We start from the raw sequence: 19,091 nt of genomic DNA on the forward strand, positions 1-19,091 counted from the left end.
CAAGTTCAAAAGAGGGATTTGTTACTTAGCTTTGTACAGCCTGGGTGCTCTGCCCTTGCTCAGAACTGAGAGCTGGAGCTAGGTGAGGTGGCGCATGCTTGTAACCCTAGCGTTTTGGAAGCTGAGGCAGGAGGAGTGCAGCGAGTTTGAGGCCAGCCTGAACTCCATAGTGAGATGCTCTCCCCCACAAAAAGGGCCTGTGCTGGGCTCTTACTTTGCGCTTGCCTCTGATGCTGCCCGATACTGAGCAGTGCCCTCAAGGGCTGGATGCTGCATTCCCTGTGTGCGTCTGTTCCCAGTCTCTCTAGCTTGCTGTGCGCAGACGTCATCATGGCACTTGGGACTCAGTGGTCACCCTGTGGGCAGAGCCTCTACTTTTAGAACTGAAATCATCATGTGAACAGATGGACCAAGTGCATGTGGGAATGCTTACCTGTGCACCTCCATCCACCATGGAGAGGTGAAGCAGGGAGAGGCATCAGGAGCAGGAAGTGGTCTGCAGCCGCGATGATGGGCGCCGAGAGGACGCATCCCCGGGAGAGGGGCCCTCGGGCAGCAGGTATGGCAGGAAGCCCTCAGCAGGGAGCTCTCGGCTCCAGAGGCTCTGCTGGCCAGGGCCGCTGTCTCCTGACGTGCCACCTTGGGGACCCTCTGCCAGAGAGAGTGAGGTGCATGGCAGGCGCATCCAGCCCATCCCAAAGGGCTCAGGAGAGTTGGGTTCTTCTTCAGACAGGGTCTTGGGCTGGTCTTGAACTTGTGGTCCCTTCTGCCTTAGCTTCTCGAGTGTGAGCATTACCAGCATGTGCCTCCACACCTGGCTTTATTTTATTTTATTTATTTTTTTTGAGACAGGGTCTCACTATGTAGTTGAGACTGACCTGGAACTCACTTATGTAGCTCAGGCTGGTCTCGAACTCACAGAGATCCTCCTGCCTCAGCCTCCTGAGTGCTGGGATTACAGGCGTGCACCACCACATCTGGTATATTTTTTAAAGGTGAACTTATTGGTCCAACAAGTTTTCTGAGTGCTTGCTTTGTGCATTGAATAAGTAGACAAAAATAGCTGCCCTGAAATGAACAGACATTTCGTAGACAAACAACTAAAAGCAGCAAATAAACATATGAAAAATTGTTCAGCATCACTGGTCAGTTTAGAGATGCAGATGAAAACAATGCTGAGATTCCACCTCACCCTGGAAAGAGTGGCTGCTATGAAGAAATCAACCAGTGACAAATACTCGTGGGGCTGGGGGGAAAAAAGAACCCTGCTCCACTGTTGGTAGGAGTGCAGACCACTGTGGAAATCAGTTTGGAGTTACCCAAAAACGCTAGGATTAGAGGTCCTGTTTGACCCAACTATTCCTCTGCTAGGTATTTTCCCAAAAGAATTAAAAGAATCATACCACAGTGATATATGTGCACCCATGTTTATAGTGGCACAGTTTGTAATAGCTAAAACTTGGAAACAGCCCAAATGCCCATCAGCTGGAGACTGGATAAAGAAGATGAGCGTTTTGTTTTGTTTTGTTTTTTATAAAATAAAGTACTGCTCAGCCATAAAGAACAAGAAACTAGAGACATTTAAAGCTAAATGGATGCACATCTGATGCCATACTCTTTCAGTGAAATAAATAGGCCAAATGTGTAAATACCAAATAGTTTCTCTGGTGTGAAAAAACTCAAAGTGTAAATAGGGATTGAAATGTGTAATTGATAATGTGAAATAGGAAGAAAAGGTCTAAAGGAGTAGGGGAAGTGGGAGGGGTAGGGAAAAGGAAAGAAAGGAAAAGAAAAAATATGAGAAAAGGAAAAAATGGAAACAAAGTCTTTGTAAATAGTGGGGGGGTGAAGGGAGGGCAGAGGAATGGGGGAAAACTAAGAACCAAGATAAGTCATGTAAAGGTACAAATGCCCAATGATGAATGTCATCACATTGTATACCTAAAATGTACCAGTAAGCTTAATGGAAAAAAAAAAAAAAGAGGAGCTGCCCTCCTGGGCTGATGTCCTAGTGGAGAGGCAGTGGGACACATCAGCCCCTGTGTCAGGTGCTGTGGAGCATGGTAGCAGCTACAGGGCAGGTGGGGAGCGGAGCTGAGGAGTGAAGTGAGGGCCTTGCAACTTGGGGTCAGGCAGTGGAGCAGGACGGGCACTTGAGAGAATTCCACCGACTACTCTGTTGGGGTGGACTGGAGTTGAGTACTTAGGACAGGTGAGGAAACTGAGCCACCTAGAGGTGGGTCAGAGAATGAGGGCAGGTGGGCTATAGAGGTCATGCACCTCAGAAAACGTGTAGCAGGATGTGGCAGGCGTGGTACCCCGGCCACCATGCCTCTGGTGGCCAGGTCGAGTCTCTGTGTCTGGGGCGTGTGGCTGGTAGCCCCTTCCTGTCCCACGCCCTTGCTGCATGCCCTCCTGTGAGGTCCGGCAGTGGCCAGGGACATGCTGAGCACCTGGTTGTCATGTGGCCCCTGTGGTATTCACGCTCTTATGAGTGGAGGACCAGCATCAGCCCCAGATGTTGGTGTGATGCATCCAAGTCCCCCGAGAGAGCCACTGTCCTTGGGCAGTGTTATGTTTGCTGGCTTCTCGGCCTGTTCCTCAGCAGTTGACTGCTCATTTTCAGTTTGTTCACCCTCTTCTTGAGGATGGGATGCAGGGCCTGATTGGCTCATCATGTGTGCTGCCTCAGCTGCATAGCCCCAGAGTCAGTCATTGGCCAGGCCTTCTCATAGCATGAATTTTGTTATTTTCTTGTCTTCTCTTATTTATGTGTTTAAGACAAAAACATAAAGAATGTAGTCTATGAAGTGAATCATAAAACATTGCTCTATCTTTCCCCATTCCTAAATCTCAGAGTTCATCCTTTTCATTTTGTAGCTATTTCTTCTCACATCTGTTTTAATAATGATTGCTTATCGCATCTGAATTACATGTTTGTTCTATTCGCAGGGGTCTACTGAGGACCAGCTGCAGTGCTAGGCACTGCCCTGGGTTCTGGGATGATAGCTGCTTAGTTACTTTTCTCATTGTTGTAACAAAATACCCAACACCCACAGTTAAAGGAGGAAAGGTTTATTTGGCTCACAGTTTGTAGAGGTTTCAGTTCTTAAGTCAGATGACTCTAAGCCAGGGTGGCATGGCAGAATGGCATTGTAGAGGAGAAATAGCTAATGACAGGCAGAGGGCAGAGGGGAGCAAGTGACAAGCAATGACCCTCCTTCTGTCCCTTGTGTTTTATCCAGGCTTCCTGCCCTTAGGGTGGGTTGCACTCATACCCAGGGTGGGACACCATTAATCCTGTCCAGAACGATGCCATCCACTCAGTGGACTGATTTAGTAATCACCCTCGATCCCAGCATCACACATTCTAGATGCAGCCCCACCTGTGCCTGCATGAGGCTTTGGGGGATACAGCCATAGCAACACTGAAGAAAACAGACAAAATTTGGTGCTCTTCTGGAGCTTGTATTCAGTGGATAGAGCTGGAGAAGACAAGGTTACATGGTTCATTAGGAGAGGTTAGCCACAAGTGAGAAGGACTGAGGGCAGGCGGCTGACTGGCGGGTGAGGTTTTGGGGTTTATAGGAGGGGATGGGGTGGGCCTTGCTGTAAAGGGCACTGTGGTGTGGAGACTGTGGGCCACACCGAAGCTGGGGCAGTGCCAGGCCAGGGGCATTGTGCCTTGCTGACATCGAGGCTCTTCCAGGAGGTACAGGAGGGCCCAGGGCACACCCCAGGTGTTGGGGTGACTTCCAGCTGCTGTGCCCAGCGGGGTGCTGCTGGGCCACCTGGGAGGAGGAAGTGGTGTAAGCCAGGGTGATGGCCTCCGTGTTTGCAAAGCGCTCTCAGGCTGTAGGTGTCCTAGGGGCAGTCGGTACTTCCTGCGATCTCTCCCTTTTTTTCTTTTTTTTTTGTGCTGGGGTTTGAATTTGAGCCCTTGCGCGTAAAAGGCTCAGTGCTACTGAGCTAAATCCCTGGCCCGTTTCTCTTTTTCTTCAGACAGGTCTTGGGTCTGGCTGTGTAGCTCAGGCTGGTCTTGAACTTGGAGTGTGTCCTGGCTGGCCTTATGCTTCACGTTCCTCCTGCCCCAGCCTTCTCACTACTGTAATTGATTTTTTTTTTTGGTTTTTGAGACAGAATCTACCTGTGTAGCTCAGGCTGGCCTTGAACTCACTGTGTAGCCCAGGCTGGCCTCAAACTCACAGTGATCCTCCTGGGATAATAGGCATGCACCACCACACCCGGCCTTGATTTCCTTTTTATTAATAGAATAGTCATTTTGGATTCAGAGGCTGGGGTTTAAATTTTTTTTTATTTCACTTCATTTTATTTTATTTTATTTTCGAGACAAGGTCTCACTGTGTAGCTGAGGCTGGGATTTGTGGTGATACGCCTGTCTCAGCTTCCCTAGGGTGCTGGGATGACAGGTGTGAGCCACAGTGTCCAGCCAGAGGTTGAGGCTATTTTTTTGCTTTGTTTTGTTTATTTGTTTTTTGTTTTTGAGACAGGGTCTCACTATGTAGTTGAGACTGACCTGGAACTCACTATGTAGCCCAGGATGGCCCTGAACTCATAGTGATCCCCCTGCCTCAGCCTCTCAAGAATGCTGGGATTACAGGCGTGCGTCACCACACCCAGCTGAGGTTTGTTTTTTTGTTTTTGAGACAGGGTCTCACTGTGTAGTATATACTGGCCTTGAACTCACTGTGTAGCCCGGGCTAGCCTCCAACGCACAGTGATCCTCCTGCCTCAGCCTCCTGAGTGTGGTGTCATAGGCGTGCGCCACTTTGCCCAGCCAGGGATTGGCTTTTATAGTAGGCTTGGACACAGGAATGCCGGTTAGGAAAACTGTTGATTGCTCTGCCTGGTTCAGAGGAGAGAGTGAGGTTGGAAAGGTGGGCAGCAGTGTGGGGACAGCGCAGTCTCGCAGAGTGTAGGGCTGACTTTGCAGTCGGTTCTCCAGCTTGGGGCAGGGTGAGGAGTCGGTGGGGAACTCTTGGGAAACTAATGAGCAGCACCCCTGTAAGTGGTGAGTAGTTAAGGGGAGAGCAAGTGACATTACAGACACGTGGGGAAGAGGGAAGGTGAAGTGAGGGTCACCGTGCGCACATCTGCCCAGTGGCCTCCGCCTCTGCCCCAGAGCGACGGCCAGGCCCAAGCAAACAAGAAGAGAAGGGACCAGAGCAAAGCCTGGTCTTTGAGAGGATCGGCAGGCCAGCCAGTGGTCAGCCAGGCTGCCGAGGACAAGGGTGAGATGCAGGGCTAACTCTGGAACGGAGAGCACTCCTCCGGCCTCTCAGGAAGAGGCCCATGCAGTGGTGCCTCGCTCGCCAAACTCAGTCTGTTCCACATTAGTATTTGACACAGAAAAGTTCAAGGACTGAACATGTTTTTCCAATAAGAAGTAACAGGAAACCAAATAATGGGCTCTGAGGCCCCCGATTACACGTAAATTCACTCTTCCCAAACTTTAACACAGTTAACAGCCCTCGGTTGTGGAAATACTCCCTAAAACAGCTAAACACCGTAAGTATGGTACATTAAATGTCCAAACAATACAGCAAGTGCAATTTTAAGAACATTTGTCCGGGCCCTTCCCCTTGACTTGAGGCTTCCCGGCAGAGCAGAAAGCGGAGCGAAATTGGAGGAGGAGACTGCCGTTTCTGGAAGGAGTCTCCTTCCGTAGTGACTCCTGGCTGTACTTTCTGGGGTCTTCTCTCTCCGTCATTTTTTACCTTTTCTCACTAAAAATTTGAGTGAGAGCAGTGCTTAGACTGAAGCGTCGCCCCCTTGTGTTGAACTTTTGGTTTGATTATGGAGCAATGTTATGAACACAGAGCAGATTTTTTCAAACTTTGCTGTTCTAGTGGTGGAAAGTTCAGGTTTGGGGGCTGGGGATTTAGCTCAGTGGTTCTGCCACCTGCCTTGCAAGCACAAGGTCCTGAGTTCGATCTCCGGTACCAAAAAAAAAAAAAAGTTCAGGTTTGGAGCCATCCAAAAAGCGAGGTGTCATTGTACTATGAACAATCCAGTGCCAAAACACCAGATGTGTCAGCTGAGGGGGACAGATTCGTAGGAGGAAGTCTGTGACTGACTCAAGAAGAAGTGGAAGCAGGCATGGTGGCACACACTTATAATCCTAGCTACTGTGGAGGCTGAGGCAGGAGGATTGCCAGTTTCCAGGCCAGGCTAGGCAATTTAGCAGGACTCCATTGCAGAATAAAGGACTGGGGCTGGAGATACAGTTCAGTGCGGGGCGTGTATAAGACCCCTGGATTCAATCTTTAATATATTTTGGAAAAAAAAAAAAAAAAGAAATAGAAAATCCAGGCCAGGCGTAGAGTCTGAGGCAGGAGGATTCCAAGTTTGAGCACAGTCTGGGGCAGTTTTGTAATTATTAAGATCCTGTCTCGAAATAAAAAGTTTTTAAAAAAAGGCCATGTATGCAGGCTCCCTGGTGGAGCTGATGTCGCCTGGCTCGGGTGCTGCATCCCCGCTGCCCCTCACACCTGTGACGTTGGGCCCCACTGGAGTGGCCTGGCCTGGTGCTTTCTAAGTGCTGGCCATGCCCACCCCCAAGAAGCCCCTTCTGAAGATCTATTAGTGCACATCTGTGCACTCTGTGAGAGAGGCACACGTGTGTGGAGACCGCACACCCCCTCCTGTGTGATGTGTTATGGGGTCTTCAGCCAGGCCCACAACGATTGGGGTTAGAACCCAAGGCCATACCCAGCTGTTTTTATTTCCAGTTCTAAGAGTGGATGTCACTAAGTTGCCCAGGGTGGGCTCCGGCTTGAAATACTTCTGCCTCAACCTCCCAGAGTTCTGGGACTACAGTTATGTGCTGCCAACACCTGGATAAGTTGAGACATTTTAAGAAAAATTGCAGAAAAGGTTTGTCCTTACCCTGCTATGCTGGTGTGGTTCACACATCACAAATGCCAGGCATAGCTGGGCGCGTGGTGGTGCCTCCAGTGCTCTGGGAAGCTGAGGCAAAAAGATAGAAAATTGAGCCTAGTGTGGACAGTTTATTGACTTTGTGAGAGCCTGTCTCAAAAACAAAACAAAAACCAAACAAAAAAAAACCCTTCCAAAAACCAAAATGCCCGGCCTTTGGAGGCTGCCCTGTGTTCTGGCAGAGCCAGCAGCTGCTCAGCCTCTGAGTCCACCTGGGGTCAGTTCTGTGCTCGACCATGTAGGTGGCCTGGAGTGGCACTGTGGCCCCCATTTCCTGAGCCTATGCACCCACGCATGGGGAGTCATGGTCGGCTCCAGGGTCTCCCGAGTGCCGCGCTGTGGAGCGGGTGGAGCGGTGATGAGCCCTTAGCCCTTGGCCGGGCCCCTGTGGGGTGGGCCACTCTGGTGTGTGCCCTGGGGGCTGCAGAGGCTTGGAAACATAAACTTTTGTTTGGTATCAGGGGTTGAATTCAGCATTATTTTTTATTTTTGGTTTTTTGAGACAAGGTCTTACTATGTAGTTGAGACTGACCTGGAACTCATTGTGTAGCCCAGGCTGGTCTTGAACTCACAGCGATCCTCCTGCCTCAGCCTCCCCAGTGCTGGTATTACAGGTGTGCGCCACCATGGCCAGCAGGAAATGTAATTTTTAAGCAGGGACTCACTATAACCATCAGCTCTGGCAGTGGTGTGGGTGTGTGGTGTGTGTGTGGTACTAGGGATTGAAACCAGGACCTCTGCATTGAACTACATCCCCAGCCCCTTTTTAATTTTGAGATAGCGTATTGCTAAGTTGCCCAGGCTGGGCTGGAGCTTGTGATCCTCCTGCCTTAGCCTCCCTGAGTGCTGGGATGGTGGGTTTGCACCTTCACAGCTGGCTTATTGGTGCTTTCTAAAAGACATTGTTCCTGTGCACAGCTCACCTCATCCTGGGAGGTACTGCATGTGGTCGGAAACACCCTTTGTGCTTAGTACGGATTCTCACTCAGCCTGGATGAGGTTAAAAGATGCATGGTTATTGGGTACAGTGACCCAGGGCTGTATGCCAGCTGCCTAGGAGTCTGAGGCAGGAGGATTATAAGTATAACGCCAGCCTGGGCAACATAGTTATATGCTGTCTCCAGAGAAAATAAAAGAACAAAACCCAAGAGCAGCCCCCAAAGCAGCAGTGGTCTCGTCTTCTTTGTGCTGCGACTCTGTGTCGCAGGTGTGTGGAAGGTCTGGGTGAGCAGCACTGCCTGTGGTGGATACCTGCTGCTTCTCTGTGCTTCTCTGGCTGCCACAGATGGGCTGAGGGGGCTGGCAGTGTCCTCAGGAAGGGCTGTTGCAGCTTCAGCTCTGAGTGCAGACTGATCAGGATGGGGCTCCTGCTGCACACTCGGGTGACACTACAAGCTGTACCCCAGGGCACGTGCTCTGGTGAGCCAGGCTTTCAGGTAGGTGCTTCCGCCGGCACCCTCTAGGCCTTTGGGTGGGTCTCTCTCACTGGGAAGGTGGTGTTTCTGTAGAAGTCAATTACGCTGAGGCAGGAGGATCACTGTGAGTTCGAGACCAGCCTGGGCTACATAGTGAGTTCCAGGGGGTGACACTACAAGCTGTACCCCAGGGCACGTGCTCTGGTGAGCCAGGCTTTCAGGTAGGTGCTTCCGCCGGCACCCTCTAGGCCTTTGGGTGGGTCTCTCTCACTGGGAAGGTGGTGTTTCTGTAGAAGTCAATTACGCTGAGGCAGGAGGATCACTGTGAGTTCGAGACCAGCCTGGGCTACATAGTGAGTTCCAGGTCAGTGTCAACTACATAGTGAGACCCTATCTCAAAAAACAAAAAAAAACAAAAACAAACAAACAAACAAAAAAAAGAAGTCAGTTACGGAACACGCATTCTTTCTCTCTCTGCTTTTTTAGGCAAAAGTAAAGAAGCCGAAATAAAGAGGATAAACAAGGAACTGGCAAATATTAGGTCAAAATTTAAAGGTAAGTATTTATTAACCTTTTTGGTATATTGTCATATATTTTCCATAGTGAAGACCTGATTTTTTAACATTGTCTTGTTTTTCTTTGAAAACCAAAGGTTAGTTCTCAAGTGGGCCAGGCCCTCCTGTCTGTGAATTTGAGCCTGTTTTTGGGTTGCTCCTGGGTTCTGGGGTCCATGTGCTGGCCGTTTAGGAGGCGTGTTCCCCTCAGGGCCGAGGTCTAGGCCTTTCCTTTCCTGGGTTGGAACAGTGCCGGCCTGGTACTGGGCATGGTCAGCCTGGTGGGATGAGCCCTGGACACGGGGTCTCTTGGTGGCTGTGGGCTCTCCAGTGTCACAGTGTTGTAGTCTCAGCGGTGGCTGTTGTGAGCTGCACCCTCCGACACCCTCCTGTGGAGACCTGCTCAGCACAGGCTGGCGCTGGTTGGTCTTGAGGGTGTGTGTGAGAGCTGGCCTGTCCTTCCAGCCTTGGCTTTCAGTGTGTTTCATGGGCTTGAGACCTGAGTCAGGCCTTGAGTGTATGCAGTATTGAGCATAGCTGAGGTTGCTGGGAACAGCTGGAGGGCTGGGCCGGGCCCTGTGGAGCCCCAGTGGTCAGAGGGCAGCCCTGCGACTGGTGCCCAAGTAATGCAAAGCCAGGGGGGCTCAGCTGCCTGTTGCTGGCAGGTGTGTGCCCTGCTGCGCTCAGGGAGAGTATCGGTTTTTCGTGGTTTAGCCAGGCCTGAGGCTCCTGGAGGAGGCCTGTGAAACTCCTGATGTCATGGGAGGGGGTTGCTTGTGTGTGGTGGGCCTGGGACTTCCATGGCTCTGTGAAGAGCGGAAACACCCTGTGGTTGTCCTGCTGCAGATGTGCGTTCTTCGCACAGGTGGACGCCTGCCCTGTGTGCCTTTCCTGACTGAAGTGGAGGTGAGTCTCAGTGGGTTCCTGCTGCAGACCCTGCATGGCGGTGTTGCCAGGTGGATAGCAGTGTTTGGGAAGGGAAGTAGGTTAGAGACAGAGCACGTGTACCCACTGTGAGAGAGGAGGCAGCAAGGGAAGGACACCCCCCCCCCGCAAGTCATCCCTGTAGGCTTGAGGCAGCCTGGGCCTCACTGCATGGGCTCTGTCTGCTGTTCTACGCATACTTCCAGGAGAACACTTGAGGTGGCCTGGGGGAGGTGAGAGTTTAGTGCGCTTCAGTCCATGGCTGTCTGCGAGGGAAGGTTCAGTTGAATGTGAGATTTCCTGGGTTTTAGAATAAGCTGACTTGTTGATGTATAACTAAGGTTAAAGATTTTGCAACCAGGTGTGGTAGCCACACCTGTTAGTCCCAGCACTGGGAGGAAGATCATGGTTGAAGTCCAGCCTGGGCTACATAGTGAGGCTTCTCTCAGCCCCACTTCGCCAAAAAGATGAAAGGCTTTGTTCAGCGCCTCAGTTCCCAAACTTCTCTTTATTTTGGGACTCAGCAGCTGTCTGGTCCTGGGAAGAGACCCCATCCTGCCCCAGCTGTGGCCCATGGGAAAGCCAGCCGCCCCAGCCAGGAGCAGATCTGCCTTGTCCCTGAGTGGGTTGGCCTGGGCGTCCCTGTGGCCCACGGGCTGGAGACTCCGCAGCGCAGGTCACTCAGAGCCTGAGTGTTCAGTTGCCCTGTTGAAGAATGTAAACAGAAACTTGAGATTAACTGTATCTCTGCTTCACGTAGCTCATTCTACCTACAGTGTGGTCACAGCTGTAACGCTGGGAAAATCACGGAGCTGCTGTGCAGAGTTCCACCCTGGTCTCTGTGTCCCCTTTGCGGTGCCTATGCAGAGCACATCTGGTCTACACCACCCACAGCCCAGTGCTTGTTAGCTCAGGTAGCAGCGTAGGGGTGGATGTGGCGAATTATGCGGGGCAGCACTGTCAGGTGGGGATAGTAGCTGCCACGCAGAGTGGGTGCTGGTGACCTGAAAGGCCTGGGAAAGTCAGTGGGATCTGGCTCCCCAGGAGACAGGTGATTTTGGTTGTCACAGCTGACAGCGAGGCCTGTCTCAGAATAAAAACTAAAAAGGCTGGGGATGTGTTCAGTGTGCAGGCCCTGGGTTCACTCCCAGTACCACCCCAAACAACACTGTGAGACAGAGAAGCGTGCACTAAGTCTCTAGGTCCTGCCAGAGACCCTGAATGCTGTAAGGGGCAGGGTGTGGGCCAGGAGGGTGGCTCCACAGGAGCAGAGCCACGCTGGCCGCAGGTGTCAGTGCAGGAGGCAGAAGTGGAAGAGCCTGTCCCCAGGTGTTGCGGAAGCAGCAGCCAGTCACACTGCCTTAAGAATGTGGCCGCAGGGCCGGGGATTTAGCTCAGTGGAGCCTCACCTGCCTGCAAGTGCAGTGTCCTGGGTTTGATACCTGGTGGGGGGTGGAGAAAAACAGATGAGGCCAAGCCAGGGTTGCGACACCCAACTATAGTCCCAGTACTCTAGGAGGCTGAGGCAGGAGGAGTGCAACTTTGAGTCCAGCCTGGGCAACTGCGCAATTTAGAGACTTAGGCCCTGCCTCAAACAAAAAAGTAAATAAGACTGAGATGTAGCTCAGCATGAAGGCCTGAATTCAATCCCTAGGACTGTACCAAAAAAATCCCTAAAAACAAAAACAGCAAACGGAGCTGGTTGTGGTGGTGCACACCTGTTCAGTGGCGTTCACAAACTCAATTCTGTCCACGATTCTGGTTGCAAAACCAACTGGATGAGAACCCAGTTAAATTTCCCCTTAAGGTCAGCAGTGGATTTGGTTCTCATCCAGTTGGAGCTGCCACTCTGCTTTTAGATTTCAGAACTTGTGGTGACACACCACATGCCACATAGCTTCAGTCGTGTTTAGGTACGGTGTATTAATATTAAGTATATTCTTTTCAAATTTGCGTTTCTTGTGGGGAGCTAGTCCATGTGCATGGTGTCCCTGCTCTCCTGCCTCACTCTTTCACCTCCATCTCCGGGTTCGCCTCCCTTAGGGAACCCCATCCCCTACATCTTCACTGTTTGCAGCTTTTGCCATTGTCCATCTCTAGAACCTTCTTCATGCTGCAGACCTGAAGCTGTGTCCCCATTAAACTCTGACCCCCGTTCCCTGGCACCACCATCCTGCTCTGATTCTGATGATCTAGGGACCTCACAGATGTGGAATTGCACAGCAGTGGTTCCTTTATTTGTGTCGCTTGGTGTGATGCCCTCAGGGTTCTTCCATGGTTCACCATGTGGTAGTTTTTCTTCCTTTTAAAGACTGTGTAATACTCCTCAAGTGCATCTGTTTATCTGCAGAGGATGCTCAGACACTTCTACCCCTGTCTATGGTGACTGGTGCTGCTATAAGTGTGGCTGTGCAGGAGTCTGTTCCTTCTGCATGTGCACCTGGGCTGGTTCTCAAGTTGTCTGAGCCACACAGTGGTGCTGTTTTCATTGCATTTTATTTTGTAGTCTTGGGTCTTGAACCCAGGGCCCTGCCCATGCTGGGGAAGTATCTGCCTCAGCCACATTGCTTGAGCTGGGCCGTTCTCTTTTAATCTTTGAATAGCTCACTGTTATGTCTCGCACTGTGGCTGCAGTGTCAAGCGCTGATACCAGCATGCATAGGGCCCTGGCCACCCTCACTATCTCCTGAGTCTTCCTGGGTATGCAGCATCCCATAGTAGGGTTGGTGTTTGACCGCAATGGCCCCTGCTTGGTGTCTCAGGTGGAGAAGTGTCCAGAGTGCTTGCCATCCCTAAGTGGGGCTGGCTCTGTTCCTGTGGGGCCTTCTAGTTTCCAATGTCCATGCTGCTGCGGTATGGCTTACTTTCCTTTGTTGCCTATGTCCTGTGCAGAGGTCCCTGAAGCTGCACTGCACTCCTGGGGCCAGCAGACTCAGCTCCAGATGCAGTGGCGTGTTCCTCAGTTGGCACTCTTGGGTTCTGGGTCAAGACTGGGGTGGAACTGAAATGAGTGAAATAAATGAATAAATAAATAAATAAATAAATAAATAAATTTATTTTTTGGTACCAGGGATTGAACTCGGGTCCTTGAGCTTGTGAGGCAGGCGGTGGAACCGCTGAGCTAAATCCCTGGCCCTATTTTTTGTTTGTTTGAGATAAGGTTTTGCTGTGTAGCTCAGGATGGCCATGAACTTGTAGTCCTCTTGCCTCAGGCTCCTGGTGCTGGGATAACAGGTGTGTACGACATGCCCAGCTAAGGCAGAAACATTTGAAAGGCCTGTTTATCCACAGGAGGAATACATGAAGCCAGGCTTGTTAAAGTAGCCTGTGTGGGCCTGCGGGTGGCCTGATGTGTGAAGCCCAGACAGACATTGATGATGCACACTTGGACCCTTTACAGGATTGCACCAGGCGGGAGGTGCTGTCCAGGCTCTGGAGCAGTGCAAGGAAGGTGCTTGAAGCCGGGCCACCAGCCTGCAAGGCTGGGACCCACAAGCTGTCCCATGGTGCAGGTTGGACTGTAGGCCTCAGTGGGTTGGCTGCCCCAGATAGGACATAGAGACATTTAATACAACAGAGCATTGCAAAGCAAGTTGGGTTTTTTGGCTTTTTTTTTTTTGCGACAGGGTCTTACGATGTACTTCAGGCTGTGTTGAACTCACTGTGGCCTTGAACTTGTGGTGATCCTCCTGCCTCAGCCTTGTGAGTGTTGGATTTACAGGTGTGAGCCACCATCGTCCTTTTTTTTTGAGACAGGATTTTGATGTAGCCCAGGCTGATCTCAAACTTGTGCCAAACAGGTTTGTACTTCCATGCCGGGCTAAATTCCTGAATAAGAGCTTAGTTTTCACTTTTCCTTGGTTTGTGCTGTCCTGCTCTCTAGCTAACAAGCTTGCTTATCCTTTGCTGTCCACAGCACAGGCCCTGGAGTTGCCCCTGCTGGGCTCTGTGAGGCAAGGCAGTGATGCCTCTGACCCTGCCCTGCGCACCAGAAGGGCTCCTGGCCCCTGTCTCGTACAGGCCTTGGGGTGGGATGCATCTGGGTGCAGCACACCTGACCACGGCACTGTAGTGTCCTGCTTGATGCACAGGACAAACATCGCTCCTCGGAGGCACTGTCCACACCTGTGCCATTGCCATGTGCCTCAGCTGCTGCAGCCTGACCTGGTCCTAGGGCTCTGTGCCCCTCAGACACTGGGGTTGGAGGCTCAGAGCTGCCCTGGCCAGGCCTGTGAGTCCTGGTGCTGTGTAGGCTGGGGCTGTTCGCTTATCTGCCTTTGATCTGCACTGCATTGCTGCATCTTTTTGGTTTGTAGCTGAGGAAGATAAAGTTCACCTTGACCCTTTGAAGTTACCTGGATAAGAAAACAGGTCTAGCCCAGCACTGCAACCAGCTGCTCTGATACAGGGATCCTGTTGCCCTGGGCTGCAGGAGGGTCCTCAAGTGGCAGGACTCCTCTGCCAGGGGGGTGTTGGGCGTGGGCAAAAGGAGCTGGGTGCCAAGGGTGCAGGGACATTGCTGTTATGGCTTGATGAGGCCTTTGGGTGGGCACAGGTGCCAGCTGGTCAGGCTGGCTGCAGAAGTCTGTGTGCTGGGGATATGTGGAGGTCAGGCCCCAAGGTTACGCCGACCACAGTGCCACCCTGGCCTCACACCAAGATGCCTCTCCATGGAGAGGGCATGAAGGGGACTTAGAGGCCCTATCTGGGGTAGTGTGTGCAGGGATAGTTGTAGGTTGGTGCTGGGGGCCATAGTTCACAAGTGGCACAGATACCCAGCTAGGGAGCACTGGAGGAAGCCTAGGCCTTGCACAGGGAGCAGCGTGCACACCCTGGGAACCATGTAGCACCTGGGCTGGTTCTCAAGTTGTCTGTCCAGCCTGGTGTGTGCTGTCCTTGGAGCAGTGTGTGGAGCTCTGTGGCTAAGGCTCTCTGAGCAGGCTGGTGTGGCTTGCAGGGTATCAGGGCACCCTGTAGCTTGAGGTGATCCTGTCCTGCCCTGATGCCCTTGCCTAGTGCTGCCGGGGCCCAGGTCTGGGAGCGCTGTGGTCTGCATGGCCAGCCAGAGACCTGGTTCCCAAATCCACCAGTAAGTAGGTCAGAGCCCTGCGGGTTCCCACCCTCCCGGGAGGAGCTCTACACCCTCAGCGCAGCACTGTGTCTGCTGGGAGATCTGCGCCTCCCTGGTTGGAGCCTCTGCCTGTGGGCACTGCATGGGAAGCAGCATGGTATGGGGATGACAGTGGACAGGTTCAGTGCAGAGGGCAGGCATCTGGGAGTGCCTTGGCAGAGAGAGTTGGCTCTAGGGTGCCCCTCACCTGGGGTGTGGGGCTGTCCCCTTCCTGGCAGAGCTGTAGCACCCCATCTGCCCTCTTGCTGAGGACTTGGCCCCTTGGGATTCCCTGGCTGCAGGCAGGGTCTCATTGACTCCCTGTCGGGCTGAGACTCCTGTGTCCAACTGACCCTGAAGGCCTGGAGTGTTCATTTCACATTGTCCCCAAGGTCTCCAGCTTAGCTTACAAGCTGGTGGTCCCTGCCATGGAGACACAGAAAGGCTCCTGTCTACAAAGCTGGGAGGACTTGTGGGCTTTGGGCCAGAGCTCGATGGCTATCCTGACAAACTTGGTCGTGTTACTCTTCTGGCTTCCTGTGTTGTCCCTTTAGTGAGTGCTTCCTGTCCTGCCAGCCTGAAGGGTCTGGCTGCCATGCGCTGCACCCTCTGAGAACTGGTAGGGCAAGATTTGCAGGGTGGGAGCTAGAGCCAGGCCTTGACTCTCTGGTGTTGTCTGGTACCTTAGTTTGAGGCTGGAGAAGCCCCTCTAACTGGTTTCCAGTTGCTGGTGCAGTCTTGGCTTGGTGGGTCGGCCATGGGTTGGGAACTTTGTCTCGTCCTGTGCCTGTGTCCTGTAGGCCTGGTGAAGAGGGGCCTTCCCATGTCTGAGGGCGCCCCTCCTGCTCTGGGGGTGATGTGGCAGTGCTGAGTGGCCCTGTGGCATGGGTGGAGCTTCATACTTTCTGGTTATGCTCTTCTACCGTGCCGTGACCTCAGGAAGGGGTCAGTCTGCTGTGATTGTGGTAAAAGTGGAAGTCATCGTGACACGTGTGTGCATGCCGTGTGGTTTTTGAGGCCAGGTGGTTTGTGCAGCACTGCTGATTCAGGATGTGAACTTGCTAGCATGAGTGAACTTCTCTCAAGATGTGCTTTGTGCTTCCTGGGGTGCAGATCCCAGGCCGCAGGGCCATCCCAGCCTCACCGCTGTGTGCTGTTCCTGTTGTCAGGGGAGGCCAAGCCCCGGAGGGGACAGTGGCCTTTTGGGGTCTACCCATGGCTCCTAGTGGCTCCCCTGAATCGTTTGCTTTCCTGGCTCACCCACCTGGGGCAAACACTGTCCTCCCCTCTTCTACAGGTGACAAGGCTCTTGATGGCTACAGTAAAAAGAAGTACGTGTGCAAGTTGCTCTTCATCTTCCTCCTGGGTCACGACATCGACTTTGGGCACATGGAGGCTGTGAACCTGCTGAGCTCCAACCGATACACAGAGAAGCAGATTGTAAGTACCAGCGCAGGTGCCTGTCGCCTGCCAGGGCCAGCAGGTGTGGCGGTGGTGATGCCCACCCATGACAGAGAGGCTCCCAGCCATGTAGCCCTGCTTCCGCTCTCTGGCCCTGCTCCCATACAGGAGGCGCCCTGGGTGTGGGCTGTGTGGTGCTTTAGCTCTGTGCACACCGCCTGGCTCAGCCCGAGTCACGGTGGCGTGGATGCCTGCCTGGGCCACACGCAGTGCTGTGAGGTCAGGGAGATGTGGTCGCTGCTACCCTCCCCAGCTCCCAGGCTTGGTGGTTTCAGCTGTGTGCTGTCTTCTAGTGATGTTATGTCTGTGTTTCCACAGCATTACAAAGTAATAGTTTTCTCTACTGGTTAAAAAAAAAAAATGAGCTAGGTATGGTGACACATGCCTGAAATATAGCACTTAGGCTAAAGCTGGTGGAGCTCAAGTCCTGCCTGGGCAACTTAGCGATTTAATAGAGACCCTGTCTCAAAATAAAAATAAAAAAGGCTGAGGATGTAGCTCAGTTGTAGAGCACCCCTGGGTTTGATCCCCAGTACTTGGGGGAAGAAACTTCAGAAATCAAGAAATACTCTACATACTCTTGTTAAGCAGTTAGTGCTCTGTGTCTGGGGGGCCCGCCTCCTCGAGTCACAACTGTAGGTAGAAAGAGTTTGGGGAAAAAGTCACATCTGTACTGGATGCCTACGGTTGTCCTAGTCACTGTGTCCTAAACTGTAGAGTCTGGTTTGGGCCTGGGGAGATGCTGAGTCAGACAGCTTGGAGCAGAGACCCTGTACCTTGCTGCTGAGCTCTCCAGTGAGGGCCCTGGGCTCTCAGCTGGGCACCCACGGGGAAGGCTGGGAGTGATCTCCTCATGCTCGGTCTCCCGCTCCGCCCCAGGGCTACCTCTTCATCTCCGTGTTGGTGAACTCCAACAGTGAGCTCATCCGCCTGATCAACAATGCCATCAAGAATGACCTGGCCAGCCGCAACCCCACCTTCATGGGCCTTGCCCTGCACTGCATCGCCAATGTGGGCAGCCGGGAGATGGCAGAGGCCTTCGCAGGGGAGGTCCCTAAGATCCTCGTCGCAGGGTATGTGCCTGGGTGCCATGTCCCTCCGCCTTCTGCAGGTGCAGCCTGAGCTTCAGCCTGAGGCTAGGGCAGCAGATGCCATTTCAGGAGGAGTCTAGTGAGAGACCACTGAGAGGAGAATGTGGATATGGATGAGAATCTGGTCCTGGTAGCCGAGCCAGGCACGGCTTCAGCTTGCTGGTGCCGAGGGAAGGAACTGCTGTGCCCTGGCATTCTAAGGGAAAGCCGGGGGCCTCTGCCCTCTGTGCTCTGCTCCTCACTTGGAATGCAGCTGAGTGGCCCAAGGGGCTGGTTCTGGGCGAGTATGAAGCGGCCCCAGGCATGTGAGGAGCACCCTGCCTGTTTGGGGCTCTGCCGGGTTAATGGCCATCCATGGCCACACAGTGGCTCGTTTGCCTACATCTGCAGCAGGACCTGGAGCAGGATGGGGTGACTATCCCTGCTTTGTGCACAGGAGGAAGGGACACAACCTCAGGCGGCATGAAGAAGCATGGGGTGGGGACAGACGCTGGTCCAGTCCTGAGTTCTCCACTGGGCCCCCATCCCTGAGGGCACCTTGGATGGCATCTCGGGGTATTTCCTGTCATCTGCTGCCCTGGGCTCCCTGAGGCCCTGATTGGGAGCTGTGGGATGTGTGTGTGGGGTGGCAGGAGCAGCTCAGGGAGCCATCCTGGCACAGACCTAAAATTTAGACCAGGCTCTACAGTCCACAGAGGATGGGGAGGGAAGGGAGGAGGCAGAGCAGCATCTGACCCTGAGAGTGAAGCCACCTTGGCAGCCAGGGGTGGGTGCTGGCAAAGGTGAGCACCGGAGAGGAAGTGGAGGAGATGGTGCTTTGAGATCCATCCCACCTCTGGCAGCCACTGTGGAGCTCTGCCCACCCAGCTGGCTCCAATGTCCTTGTCCTTTTCCTCCAGCACTGGGCACAGGACTTGTCCCTGTGAGCATAGTCAGCTTCGGGGTTGGGGGAAGGAAAATGGTCCCTTCATTGCTCAGGGGACACACGCATAGCATGCAGACATTGAGGACAAAGGCTAAGGACCCATCTTTTTGCAGAGGACACAGGGCCTGGTGCTACCACCACAGCTGAGCTGTCCATGAGGATGGTGTGTGGCACCAATGGGCCACCCTTGAAAAGTGTGATTGACTCGGGAAGTCCCCCGAGCAGTTGGTGACTGAATGCTGGATGCCCGGTTTGAGGGGCTGGTGAAAGCTAGCAGTGCACAAGATGTGGGAGTAAGGACAGGTGTTTCAGCAGAAGTAGAGATGTAGGTGAGGTGGGGCTCCTTGCTCTGGGGCTTAGAGGTTGCCCAGGAGACTGGGGTGGTGGGAGCTGCTGAGATCTTTGCTGCGGTTTCTGTTAACATTGGCCTGGGGAGGATGCCAGAAGGCATCAGTGAGCAGGCAGACATTGCCTGGAGCCACACATGCAGAGCTGCAGCTGCACAGATCTGTGGCTCAGCCAGTATGGATGCCCAGCTGCAGGTACTCAACCTGCCCCCGGGCCTGGTGGGACCAGAAGGGGCGAGGGGCGCACACCTGCTGCTTTCCCTGCAGTGTTTGCATCCAAAAGAATGTTTTAATTATTTTGTTT

General features: G+C 52.9%; 1 protein-coding gene across 2 annotated transcripts in view; it reads left to right on the forward strand.

Moving 5' to 3' along the window:
* Positions 1-495: 495 nt before the first annotated feature.
* Ap2a2 (adaptor related protein complex 2 subunit alpha 2) overlaps positions 496-19,091 on the forward strand; it is a 36,709-nt gene continuing 18,113 nt past the window's right edge. For both annotated transcript variants that reach the window (XM_010640381.1, XM_010640382.1), the window contains exons 1-4: positions 496-559; positions 8,862-8,930; positions 16,261-16,403; positions 17,304-17,497. In XM_010640381.1, the coding sequence (XP_010638683.1) occupies positions 508-559; positions 8,862-8,930; positions 16,261-16,403; positions 17,304-17,497 (458 nt within the window). In that variant the 5' untranslated portion in view covers positions 496-507. The remainder of the gene's footprint in view (positions 560-8,861; positions 8,931-16,260; positions 16,404-17,303; positions 17,498-19,091) is intronic.

The sequence above is a fragment of the Fukomys damarensis genome, unplaced genomic scaffold (assembly GCF_012274545.1).
Source record: "Fukomys damarensis isolate Sample0158 unplaced genomic scaffold, DMR_v1.0_HiC HiC_scaffold_16, whole genome shotgun sequence".
Classification (NCBI taxonomy): domain Eukaryota; kingdom Metazoa; phylum Chordata; class Mammalia; order Rodentia; family Bathyergidae; genus Fukomys; species Fukomys damarensis.